The sequence below is a fragment of the Leishmania major genome, chromosome 10 (assembly GCF_000002725.2).
Source record: "Leishmania major strain Friedlin complete genome, chromosome 10".
NCBI lineage: Eukaryota > Euglenozoa > Kinetoplastea > Trypanosomatida > Trypanosomatidae > Leishmania > Leishmania major.
In genome coordinates this window covers 25,588-38,582 of record NC_007251.2, presented here as the reverse complement: position 1 = coordinate 38,582, position 12,995 = coordinate 25,588, and the positions used below count along the sequence as shown (strand labels likewise).

The 12,995-nt window shown below is 57.7% G+C and overlaps 4 protein-coding genes across 4 annotated transcripts; all 4 read right to left on the bottom strand.

The window, feature by feature from the left end:
• Window positions 1–3,715: 3,715 nt before the first annotated feature.
• Window positions 3,716–4,747, bottom strand: LMJF_10_0080 (hypothetical protein; the record flags this gene model as incomplete). Its single annotated transcript, XM_001681284.1, has 1 exon — window positions 3,716–4,747. The coding sequence occupies one exon, from the start codon at window positions 4,745–4,747 to the stop codon at window positions 3,716–3,718; it is 1,032 nt and encodes a 343-aa protein (XP_001681336.1).
• A 607-nt stretch (window positions 4,748–5,354) lies between these two features.
• On the bottom strand, window positions 5,355–5,789 carry LMJF_10_0070 (putative ribosomal protein l35a; the record flags this gene model as incomplete). Its single annotated transcript, XM_001681283.1, has 1 exon — window positions 5,355–5,789. The coding sequence occupies one exon, from the start codon at window positions 5,787–5,789 to the stop codon at window positions 5,355–5,357; it is 435 nt and encodes a 144-aa protein (XP_001681335.1).
• A 1,724-nt stretch (window positions 5,790–7,513) lies between these two features.
• Window positions 7,514–8,605, bottom strand: LMJF_10_0060 (thymidylate kinase-like protein; the record flags this gene model as incomplete). The annotated part of the gene is made up of 1 exon (XM_001681282.1): window positions 7,514–8,605. The coding sequence occupies one exon, from the start codon at window positions 8,603–8,605 to the stop codon at window positions 7,514–7,516; it is 1,092 nt and encodes a 363-aa protein (XP_001681334.1).
• Window positions 8,606–9,449: 844 nt separating this feature from the next.
• Window positions 9,450–12,212, bottom strand: LMJF_10_0050 (conserved hypothetical protein; the record flags this gene model as incomplete). The annotated part of the gene is made up of 1 exon (XM_001681281.1): window positions 9,450–12,212. The coding sequence occupies one exon, from the start codon at window positions 12,210–12,212 to the stop codon at window positions 9,450–9,452; it is 2,763 nt and encodes a 920-aa protein (XP_001681333.1).
• Window positions 12,213–12,995: the final 783 nt, after the last annotated feature.

Genomic DNA, 12,995 nt, shown 5'->3' with positions numbered 1-12,995 from the left:
GCCAAGTGCACTTTAGGAGCCGTTGGCATGCGCCTCTGTGCATGAGCCATGGCGCACAAACCTGCACACGCATGATTCAGTCGTGCAATTTTGGTTTTTGTCGTGTTCCTACGTGTACTTCCTTTCGTTTCCCGATGCGATATAAACGACGCTGCGATGCGAATAAGCGGCAGAGAGGTCTACGACGGTGGCGTGAGCGCAGCGAGGACGCTGTAGCGTCACCGATACAGAACAAAAGACGGAGGTGCAGCGGCGCCGAAAAGGAGGCAAACAGCACACACGCACACGCAGAGAAGCCGAAAAAAAAAGTGAAATGAGCACGACATATGCGATACGGCCGCACCCGCATACCATCTGCAGATACGGAGAGGGGGAAAAGAGGAGCGGAAGATGACGAGAGCAGTGCTGACGCCACCAGAGCAGAGGAGAGGCACGACATCATCTGGTAGCTGGAACGGTAAAAGTAAAGCGCAAAACCAAAAGGGGGTAAGGAATAAACAAAGCCGAATGGAACAAAGACAGGGCTGTCAACGGTGGCTGCGGCAGTGGCAACCAGTCATCACTTCAACGTCGACAGAAGTGAGAAATGCAGGGAGGAGGATGGAATCGTGTAAGCGAAACGGGCACCAAACGACACAGTCGAAGGCCTCCGAAGGAGAACCGCAGCCGCCACAACTATAAAGAGAACACGAACACCCACAGACGTACGCGCACGTTATCAAACGCATCCATCGAGAGGTGGGGACAAGACGAACACGCGCTCGCCCAAAAAAGCGGTACAAGTGGAAGTTGGAGACAGTGGGAGCTAGGGGAAGAGAGAGAGAGAGAGAGACAGAATCGAATCGGCCACAGCAGCGAAAACAGGGAATGAGAATCACACGCGGGCGTGCGTGCATCACATTCGAACACGCTCGCAGACACACGCTCAGCGACAGTGCTAGAGGGAGGCATCGCCACGCCACCCGTGTCTACCCGAACAAACGCAGCCCAAACGCAGCACACAAGCGTGCATAAACTGGGGAAGGAGAGGCGGTCACCACATCACATGCGAGAGAGACAGACGAGTGAGTGGAGTGCAAGCGACGGCGCTTCTCCCGCATCATTCCGTGAAAGGGGTTGAAACAAGTTCGGGTGCATCACTGGCAGGGCAAGAGCGATGGCTGAGACAACGTGGGCAGCGCCACACACACACACATTCACACCATCACACCCTGTCTCACCCAGCTGCCTTCTCGTGCATGTTCAGCTCACGGTGGTGCTGAGTCAGCATGCACGTGTACAGCAGCACGTAAAGCCACTCGCAAGCCGCCTCAGGGAATCAGCAAGAGGTGTGCTAGCAGCACCGTAGTAGAGGTAAGAAACATGTGCAGCCGGCCATCGAACTGTCCCAGCACGTTGGCTTATGGCTTTAGCGCATCACCCACATGTCGCTATCCCCATGCAACGCGCAGGGCAAGCAGGGCAGCGTCCCTCAGCAGCGCGAGCTGCTCGCCTACCTTCTCTCGTGCGCCAGCGCAGCTACGGTACTCGTTGTAGCCTTTGTGAGAAAGTGGACGCCTGTGTGCAGCTACCACGCACCAAGCCTTCACATAGACCATCAGACAGTAGAAAAGTTTGCGCCGACACAACCGCGGCATCGACGTCACCGACTACTCACTCCTGGCCCACACCTGCAAATCTCCGCAAAACTCCCCAGCGGCGTGTCGAGGAGCAATGTGGTTGTCTCACGTTGGATCGCAGGCGTAAGGGCGACCTTCACAGACTCCGGCGACAATGCGACATCCTTCACTGACACCTCGGTTACAGCTCCACCTTAAGAAGCGGCAGCGGGAAATGGAGCAGCTTGGAGAGGCACCTCTACGGCAGCAGCGCGCCCGTACGGGTGGGCGCTTCCATCCGGATAGTACTAGTAAGTGACACCGTCGCCGTGGCTCACCGACACCGCCGCCGACACGACTGCGAGCTAGCGGCGGCGCGTACGAGGTGCCGCAACTGTAGCTTGGATCTGTATACCCGACCGACTGCGTGCCGCTCGTCTCTGCTGCATCCGTGCGGCTGAATTGCTGCTCGTCCTCGTTGGCACATACGTACCCAACGGTGCCGTCGGGTACCTCGCATTCGTAGTACTGTGCCTGGCCCTCCCGGCTTCATTGAGGTGCTGAGCCTCGGGCATGTAGGCTCCCACGCTTCTTTTCATGATCAACATCGTCGATGGCTTGCTCGCAAGAAGTAAAACGTGCGAGACTAAAGGAGGTGATAGCGCTGCCGCCGTCGGTCATAGATCTCTTCTCCACACGCGCATGCGTCGTTGTTTGCGCAGATCTCGGTGCGCTTGTGATCGGCTCCTTACTCGCCTGCACCCAGCACAAGTGCATAGCCTTCGTTGTCACTCAACATCCATATGCATTCCTTATCCTTGTGTGGCCGCTACACGCCTGCCGCCTCGTCTCGCTAGGTTTTGTTCCAACAGATCTGAGGCGCGGAGGGCCGGGCGAGGAAGGTGAAGCAAGTGCAACGTGGAATGAGATGCGCGCCACGGGGAGGAAAGCAAAGAGGCGCCCGCTGATGTGTTCACTTCTTGTGTATTTGGATGTCCTTGCTTGGTGGTTATTCGCTGACATCCACGCGGTTCTTTCCCTCCGTGGTTGTGGCCGCTGGGCCCCGCCGGCAACAGCGGGCGAAGAGATAGGAAGAGAGAGAGATAGAGACACGCCCTCAGGTACGAGCAAGCACAGCACACAGACACACATGCACACACACACTACCCCACTCTCTTCCAGTCTGTCTCTGTTTGCGCCACATCCTCCCACAATCGCGACGAAGAAACAAAAACGCATTTTGTTTTTGCCACGCGACCATTCCTGCCATACAACACGATTTAATCTACACAGTACCCGGCTTTGTCACAGGCATCATTCCACGGTGCCAAGCAGCCGTGAGCGCACGTTACAGCAGTGCCCTCAGCCATCGGAGCACGACCTCTACCTCAAACTCTACCCGCCCCCGCCTCGCCGGTCGCTACCTAGTGCACCCCCTCGAGGTGGCACAGGCTCCTCTCACCAGCAGGCAGCGAGGACCAGGTGGGATACGCTCGAATTGCGCTGGCACTCTGCTTATCACATGGATGGTACAAGCATATTTGCTGTCGCAGCTCGATCCGAGAGAACGCCATCCAGGACGTGGCTACTGAGAGTGGTAGGGATACGTCGCGCTCACCTCCCCCTGCATCTTAGGCGCTTGACTCTGTCGCCACCGCAGGTGGTTCGGTATTCGGCAGGGATTAAGGGGCTGCTTGGCTTCCCCACAGACTCGGTACTGGTCCTGGATACCAACGCACTGAGAAGTATGCCCCGTCATGAGGCCGAGGGAAAGCGAACATGAAACACGCAAGCAAAGAAATGAAAAGACGGCAGTGAAATGTTCATCACGAGACGCACGTGTCGAGAACGCGCTACGGGCGCGGTGCAGAAACGCTTTCGGTGCTTGCAAGTCACCGGCAGCGATCTTTTTGTGCGCGTGGGCTGGCGTATATCCCCCTTCCTCTCTCGACGGCGATCGATGGGACACAGCCCAATGCACCGGGGCCATGAGGAGGAGCAGAGAGTGCCGAAGTCCGGAAAGCCGGGCACAGGATGCAGCTCAAGCGGAAATGGATGAGCATTCCTTCAATGGTGAGGTACAAAAGAATAAGAACGACACTGTGAGAAGACGTGAATTACGTCACCGTCCAGTCGTAGATCATCCCACTTCCGGTGCTTGTGCACACTCGGACGCCGTTGTGCCTGCTAGGTAGGACAGCCGCATCCAGCACGGTGTCACCAGAGTGTTGCAAGGATGCTACGGTGGTCACGTGCAGCACGTCGAACACGCCTGTTATGTCAGACGTCACCAAGAGTGAGGCCCGCGTGTCAATCTCTGACTTGATGCGCAGATAGGTTGCGGATGTTGCCTGGAACAGGGGAGCAGATACGTCACGTAGGTCGTAGGCGCGCAGCGTGTAGTCTTCACCAAAGGTCAGCAACTGTCTGTCGCCTGTCGCGCCGCCGTTCAATAAATTCGAAAAGAAGAGAATGTCAGAGGCGCGCTGTCGTCGATCAGCCATCGCGACGCCGTTTGTGCCTAGAACAAGCGCAGTGTCCTCGGAGAGGGCAATGATGTCCAGCGGTCGGCCGAGGTTGGCGCTCACAAGAGTCGACTCTGACACCCCACCTGTAAGGGCCGTCGAGAGTGAATAGCGGTGTACCGCTTGGGCACCATAGTCGTCTTTCGCCACCTCCATCAGCCACAGTGAGAAGCCAAAGAGAGACGCGACGGAGGCGCGGTGAAAGTGCACCCGCCGAGAGTACGCTGTGTCTGGCACATCCTCGCCCTGTACGTACACAGACGTGCTCCACCGATTTCCTCCGCCGCGAGTCACCACTGCGGAAGCCGTCTCCGTGGTTTCAATCTTCGAGACGTACTCGACCTCCGGCTCGAGAGTCACCGGCGGGCACGAGCTCGACAGTAGCTGCAAAAACGAAACGCTCGAAGCACGTGCCGACACATCCATGGTGAGAAGACGACCCCGTGAACCTGTATGGTCGGCTCCGAAGGAAACGAAACATGCTCCCTGCACACATGCCCCGTCAGGGATCTTCGTGGACCGCCCGTTGCTTAGCCGCACGAGAGGGAACGGGGCCTGATACCCGATAGACTTGGTAATGATGCAGCCATATGAGTCCGAGAAGAAGTCACATTCCTTCAGCATCGCCTCTACCAGGTCGTCTGCAGCGGCGACACAACGGTGTCACCGGGTTGAACCCCCCCCCTGTTCAACAGTCCTTCTACGCAACGCCCTACAACGTGTATGAGAGTCGCAGGTCAAGGTAGGGCCCCCGTTCCTTCCAGGATAACTGCCGTGCGGAAGAGAGGCTTGGATACCGTTTGCTTGTTTGGCGCTTTCGCCATCCTGAGAGAGAGAGAGATGGGGGGAGGGGGATGGGGGAGCGGCCCGGTGAGAATAAAAGCAGGTAAGAGAAGTCACAGAGAATGAGTTGCAGGAAAACGAGAGGGAGAGAGAGAGAGCTTCTCGTCGAAGGGACCCAACGCGTCTCGGACGTGCCTGTGGTTTCAACGAGACCCGCCTGGGGGTTCGCTGAATGCTGTTAACGGAAATCGCTGGTGTGCCTGCGGAGAGATGTCCTTTTTTTCCCCTACAGGTGCGTGGTACAAACAGAAACGAAATCCGTCACGAAGCGTGTCCGCTGTCGACGTGGTCGTACTGATTCCGCTGACTACTTTGTTTCGTTTTGAAACTGAACACACGCAGAAAAAAAAATGAAGTAAAGCAAGAGAAACATGCAATGACCACCACCTCAGATCTGGCTCGGGTACAGGTACACACGGATGCGGCGGCCAATGGCGGACGCCGGCACAGACGCGCCATTGAACTTCACGCGCATCATACCGGCGTTACCGTGCGGACGTGTCACGCGACCCCACAAGGCACGGGTGGTGCTGCGGCGCGCGGGCGCCTTGCTCCAGCGCACACACCGCTTCACCTTCTTGCCGTGGTAGACGTAGCAGACGCGCTTGCCCACGTACCACGTGGCGTCCTCGCGGGTGTTGACATTCTCAACGCGGACCAGTGCAGTTTGCTTGGTCTGACCATGCAGGCCACGCGTGTAGCCGGCGAGCGTGCCCTTCATGTAAAGACGAGGTGCCTTGCGGTTGCGGTTCACCCTGCTCGTCTTGGCAGACAGCTGGTGCAGCTTCTTGCTGCGCTGCGAATGGACCTTCGAGGTAGTCATCTTGCTCCTTTTGGTGTGATGTTTACGTGCAGTGGTGAGAGAGGCAGAATGTGACAGCGTGGTGTGGACCGCGTTGAGGAAGAGAAGAAGTTGTAGGAAGAAGCATGGTCAGATTATAACAGCTGGAGACAAAACATATCACATGCAGGCTGCCTTGCTCCGCACCACGCCCGCATTTCGGATTTTCCCCGCGCCCACGGTGGAAGCTGAAGGCGCGCATAATCACGGGCGATGGCGTCGAAAATGCTTCACATTACCTCGAAAAAAAAAAACCACGTGGAGGCGTGCGTATCATCCGCAAGGTGTGCCTGCCCTTCTCAAGTAGCCGGAAGGCGAGGGATAGAATAAAAGTATCACAACTCGACCCCTTCCTCGTTTCTGTTGTTCGGTGTCGTACCATCTTCTGTGGATTGTAATAACCGCTATGCAACAGCGATAGTTTTCTTCAGCGTGCCCTTCTACCACGAACTCGTCCACAAATATACGCGTGCAACCACAGTTCTCCTGCCTTTGTAGGAATACGGCTAAAGACTGGTCATCGCGGACGAACCGGCTGTCGTCAAGCCGGGCCATGCGCCTTGCGGGCTCTGCTCGTTTCCTTCTCTTCCCTTCTTCTGGCGTGTGCTGTGTGATCGGCGCCACGGGGGACTTGGCTGAACCCCATGTCTTCATCCAGGCGAGCCGCGGCCCAGGGTCCTGCTCCAGGGGGCGAAAGCCGTTGCGTATGTCGTACGTGTAGTAAGGGGTGGTCTAGGGGCATGCCGCATGAACTTGAGGAGGAAGGCAGCCAGCCTCAGGTCAGGGCCCGTTGAGATCCTGCACGTCCTGCCTGTCAGTCATGCCTCTCCCTCAGTCGCATCAAGCCGCGGCATTCCACAATATGACGTGAGGGTTCTCGGACATGGAAGCCTGGGGAACTTGATGGTGCCATTGGAGGTGTTCTCGTCACGCTTCCGGCGTCGGTGCCTCATCAGCCCAAACCGGCGAATGTAGCAAGATGTGGCATGCTTTGCATGCGTGCACTTCGGGGTTCATTCGCATGGATCTCTTTGCGCCTCGCACCTCAATCACCCCTGCTCCCCTCCCCTCTGCATGTCCTGTCTGGATGTCATACACCATGTCAGCTGTGCATGACAGCGCGTGCGCACAGCGCTCGCACTCGTGCATCTTGGGGCCTGTTTCAGGACCACGCTGCGGTCCAGGCCGACCACGGTCTGCATCTGCCACTTCCGTCCATGTTGTGGAGCAGCGTGGCTGCATGTGCCGTGATAGGTTGAGCGTCGCTATGAGTCTGTGACCGCAGGGGCACTCCGCCTTCTGCAAGCCCCTTCCCCTGAGCACACCCATTGCTGGCAGAGGCGTGCGGATTGAGATGGACACGTCCCGACGCACAAAAAGCTCATGACTTGTCGTCCTGAAAGGGGCATATGGAGGCGGCCATAGACACCTGACGAGGAAAGCGTATGCAGCGTGAGTGAGATGTGCGTAGCAGGCACCATTGCGTGCACGACCACAGTATGAAACGAGGTATGCTCAGAGCCTCGAGCAGTCCACCAATTTCGAGTAGCATCAGGCAAAAACGCGACAACATCCGCTTGACGCGCACAGGTGCAACGAGCTGGCTCTGTCTGTGGCACTGGCCACGTCGAGAGAAATGCCGGCAGAGCAAGAGGTCCGGTCGCGCAAACAGACCCTCGAAAAAACAGCGGCGCGTGCAGGGAAGTTTACGATGGTGCGCCGATCGCACGTGAGCCAGCGTCCCGCAAATGACTCGTGATGGAAGCATGCACCTCCTCTCGTGTGAGACGTCGCCCGTCATCGCTGAAGCACTCAATATGATGCCAGCCTGGCAGGTGTTCGCAGCACCACCTGTATGTTTGGCGAACCCTTTCCTTGTAGTCACTGCCGGCAGTCTCGTGAATATCAAGCTGCTTCCGGGTCGCATCCTGCCTCATTGCCTCAAGGGCCACGGCGGGCGGTAGATCCAAGTACAAGACATACGTTGCCCTGGGCAGACCGAGCCACTCCACCTCCATGAACTCCAGGTCGCTTATAAATGCTTCACGCTCTTCCGGGGGTAGCTTGGAGGCCTGATGCCCGAAATTCGCCGTATAGTACCGATCCAGCACCACAGAGCTGCCTCGTCGCAGCCAAAAGTGCAGCTGGCGAGCACAGCCGAACCGGTTAAGGGAGTAAAGGAAGCTGAAGAGCTGCGGGTTAAGTTCGCTGATGGGCCCTTTCTTGCCTGAAAGCACCGCCCGCACAAGCCCCCCGTACAGACCCTTCTCGTTGGGGAAATCCAGCGCGTGAACCTCGTCGCCAGCTGCGTGGACTCGCCGCACCAGGAGCCCTGTCTGTGTCTCCTTGCCGGCGCCATCGCCGCCCTCGACGACGATCACCTCCGCAGAGGATGATGACGGCGCCACTGAAAAGAACGATTCGATGGCCGCTTTTCTGGCAGACACGCTACCGTCTGCTGTCGCGTGCATCAGCGGTGTCAACGTCACGGATGGAGTTAGGACAAGAGTATGCACCTCCGCTACGAAAACAGCGTACACTACATCAGAGTCCTCAATGGTCTTCTGCTCCGTCAGATAGCACACGAAGGTGTTCTTCAAATCATCCAGCTCGTCACGAGCAGCTGGTGGAGAATGCGACGCCCCACCGTAGCGCGTATGCCACGCCGTTGCCAGGTCCGCCTCAGCGCTTTCAGAGACATCGACATACACTACTTCGGCATACGACGTGGAGGCGATGGCTCTGATATGCTCTCTCAGCTCTGCAGAGGCGACATCGCTGAAGACGACCGCACGCATCGGAGCCGGTGACCTGGCCGCGTCAAGGAGCGAGTCGTTTTCTGGTTGTGTTTATTGTCTTCTCCAGAACCCTGTGGTGCCTCTGCGCCTATGCGTGCGTGGAGGCCACGCTAGGTGTATGTGCCTGGATTTGTGTTGTGTGCGTAGGGAGGAGAGGAGAATGAACGACCTCAACGCAGCAGTTCGGACCCGTGGAGGCTTTTTCCAGACCTGTGGCAGCCGCAGAAACCCCTCGCTGGCAAGCACCTCTCTATGCGCGTGTAGGTGGGGGAGGGCGCATGTACTGTACACGATCGCAGAAGAGAGATGGAGGACTCGTACGGTGACAATGAGCGATCACGGCAGGGCAGTCAGCCCTCCCGCACACCATCCGCGGGCAAAAGCGCGCCGCGCACAGTGACGAAAGTGAGAACGCTTTTTTTCGCATTTCAAAGGAAGCAGAAAAGAGTACGAGGCGGTGACGCCATCACATTCGTTGATTCGAGAGATCGAGACAGTAACCCCCGCGAATCACGAACCCAACGGCCCCCTTCCCTCACGCCTTTCCACGGCACCGCCCATGGGATGGACTGAAACGGAGTGCACAAGACCGGATTTCGCATGGCCTGTCACCCGTACATGGAGGAGCAAAGGAAGAGAAACGAACAACTGTGTGTGTGTGTGTGTGTGTGTGTGTGTGTCTGTGTGTCTGTGTCGGACTCGATTACGGCTTGAAGCAATAATTTCACGGAGTGGTGCACGCGAGGAGGCCGGGCAGTTCGCATTTTTGAGACCCCTTCAGCCCCCTCCCCCCGACCTCTGCCCCAATGTCTCACCCTCGAGTCCGCCGGGAGTGAGGATGAACCTACTTCACCTTGAACCATTCGTGCAGGCACGCCGCTGACGCCTGGCGAACCCTTCGCTTGTGATCCCCTAGAGACCGCTTCGTGAGAAGAAGGATATGGTCGCGTGCGCGCGCCAGTTCTGCCTTCTCCTCTTGTGAGCAGCTCCCCATCAACGACAACGCTCCACGGGCGAGAGACCTGATAAGGTGCAAGCTGCGGCACCGCACGGTGAGAGCTGCGTCTTTGGTGCCCTCAAGCAGCGCCTGCACACTTGACTCGTTGAAGAGCACAGAGCGAGCCAACGCAGCACTCCCGCCGCACTTGGCGTCGACGCTGAAGAGCAGGGCGCGAGCCAGCGCACGCTCGTTTTCTGCGCCGCTGCTGGTGAGTTTGCGCACCATTGTCAAAAGGTCTACGAGACAGGCTTGTACTCGCTCCTCTGTCTCTCCATCAACGAGGCACTGGAGCGCTGAACACAGCACTTGGTTGGGCAGCTCCGACTGACTCATTTCAGATCCCAAGAGCAGCTGCAAGACAGACGGGCGGACAGCTGCTTGAGTTGTCAAGAACGGTACGTACGAGAAGGCCTCCTGCACCGCTGCGCGGTCGAAGCATGAGGCAGGAGTTGCTGCCCCCAGGTGCTGATACAGAAAGGAAGACACCAGCTCGCCAGGCGGTGGTGCCGTCGTCTCACCACTGTCAGCGCGGTCCACGAGCAGTTTGCCCCACAGAATGGCAACCTCCACATTGAGGTGCCCCCTTGTCGACACGCGAGTGAGCAATGCTTGTGTGTCCTCAGGGAAAACCTTGCGCATAACCATCCCCGTAATGCCCTCCATCCCTACCCGACGCCACGCTTGGTGATCGGAAGTCGTGAGACCGACAAACTGTGCCGCCGTGTTTGCCCAGTTGTACTGCACGCAGTGAAGGTGTGTGCGCCTGCTCACTACCGCCGCAATTCCAAGCAAGGAGAGAGATCCCTCTGTGAACAGCAGCTGTCCACAGATGTCGCCGCTCATATTCGAAGCCACAAGGCATGCGCACTCAAAGAATTCGGGAGGCACGTCGACACGGTCCAGCAACGCCGTCATGCGATCCGCGGCGCCATCCTGCAGCGCTCGCCCGAAGTGCTGCAGTGCCGTTCGCAGAGCCGCCGCCCGATGCCCTGCTGATATTCCTCGCATCCACTCGCACGTTGTGGAGAAGAAGCCATCGGCAAATACGAGGAGAAGTGCCGCTAGTGAGGTACTCGCCAGCTCACACGCAATAGTCAGTGCCCGCTCAGGCGGCGCCGACGGGTTGCAAAGAAGGCGCGCCAGCGCTTCCTGCACCTGCAGCGCATCCACAGCGGCGTAGTCGCGCAGCAACCGGCACACCTTTGCGGAGACCTCAACGGTATGATGCAGCGCCACCCACACAAGGGCGTCGACTCCCTCGGACGCCGCCGCCGCCGGCATCCAGGGCTCAATGACAGCAGACAGCTTCAGCACACACACGAGGAACTCGCAGCCGCACATGAGAGTAAAGTCATCTTTGCACGCCTCGTCGCCCGCAGCGCGCCACCTCTGCGAGCAGCCTGTCACTGCCTCCACAACCATTGGGGTGGTTCTCTCGATGCTACTGCGGAGTTGCTCTTTGTGGGCTTCGCCGGGAAACGCATCCAAGCCGTCGAGCATGCCGCTGGCAAGGGCAGCGAGCAGAATAAATGCGTTGGCTGGGCGCTCCGCCCCTTCGATGGACATTGCGAGCATCGAGAAGAGATATGAAGCGACAAAGAGGCAGCAATTCCACGACCCTGTGAGGACGTGAACCACCATTGTTCCATAGGCTGAGCAGGTGGGCGGGTCGGCGGAGAGAGAGGCCAAAAGCCCCTCCACCACGGGTCCAAAGATCTCTAGCGCCTCCGACTGCGTTTTCACACTGCACTGCTTGCTCACTCGACCGAGAACTTCACAGCTCATGAGCAGGCACTTGGTCAACGTCGCGTTCGATGCGCGGTCAGCAAAGGACGACAGTTTGATCACTTCGCTCTTCATGTGAAGCACGAGCGATTGGCAGTGCGGCACCAAATCCTGTGAGTGGTACGTGTCGAAGCACGTGAGCAGAACATCAAGTACGTCCTCTTTGACGGCGGTGGATGGAGAGGCCAGCTTGCTCTGCATGAACGGAATGCAGAGCTCCTTGTAAACGGTGAGGCAGAGACACCGCTTCAAGCCCGCCCGCAGGTCTGTCTTGGTTACCTTGCAGCCTGGCGGCTGCGAGAACACCACAGGGAAGTAGCTGGAAACGCTCTCGAAGTAGTCGTCGACAACGGTGGCGAATGCCTCTCTTGAGGAGCGGGTCGCCGCCACCACGTGCAAGTCAAACGCCAGCATCACTAGCTCGGGGTCACTCTCACCATCGATCAGCTCAAGCAGCGCTGCCAGGGTACTGCTATCGCAGAGGTCCACGGTTTTCTCGGTGAACAAAAAGGACATGATGCAAAAGCACTGCTTGCGACTGTGAAGAGGCAGTTGCTGGACGCGCACATACTCTGTGAAGGGTGTGCCAACAACCTTGAACCACTCCTCGTCGCACTCATGCTGTTCCCTGATATCCGAAATGAGCAGCGCCAGCAAGCTCAGGGCCGTTGTCTGGAGCTCCTGCTGTGCCAGCTTCTCCGCGAAAAATACAAACAGAAGCCTAATATCGGTCCTGCTGAGGCCAGCCCGACCAACAGCCACGGATGCGAGCAACTGCATCGCCGGCTGCACCTTCTCCGGTGTGCACAAATGCTCCCGCATGGCTTTACAGATGGAAAGCAGCGAATGAGAGCGCAAAGTCTCTTTTAGGCCATCGGTTGCGACGCCACCTGCTGCAATGGCCGCAGCTATGTGCTCCTCTATGCCCATGATGCTTATTTGCGCGAAAAGGCCGGAGTGTCTGAGAATATGATTGACTCCTCCCTGCTAGCGTTGCCAGCAGAAGAGGGAGAGAGAAGGCTTGCGCGCGCGTGTTCTACGATACCGAGCAGCACTTAAACACAAAGAAAAGCGCGTTGAAAACAATGTGACGCAACACGCGGGTGACGAGGCACGTGCTTAAACAAAACCAACGCGCGCTCACGAGCGGGGGGAGGGGCAAAAGTGTCGACCACAACAACCGCACACAAACACCAGCCAATCTTGCTCACGTCGCTGCGCTTGCCACTCAGCATGCAATATTAGGCAATTACACAGTAGTACACAAAAAGGAGAAGAGAAAGAGACGATAGAGGGAGAGAGCAGGTCAGTGCTTGAGGGAGGTGGTTGGAGCACTTGGCAGAAATCGGGAGAAAATGCAAGCAAAAGTGCCAGTGACGGTTGGTTGGCAAGTATGAGAGTACATGTCGTCCCCCCGCGCGCAAGTCCACGAAAAAGTGCATCTTCGCCGCATGGTTGTCGCCGCTACAATTGAGCTGAGTGTGCTCCGGCACGTGCGTTTAGGGCACACCAAAACGTGAATGAGAGAAAAACAGAAAAGAAGAGCAGGCGAGAACACATGCGGCTCAACCCACGCGCTGCGGCGTCGATCGTCTCTCTTTATCC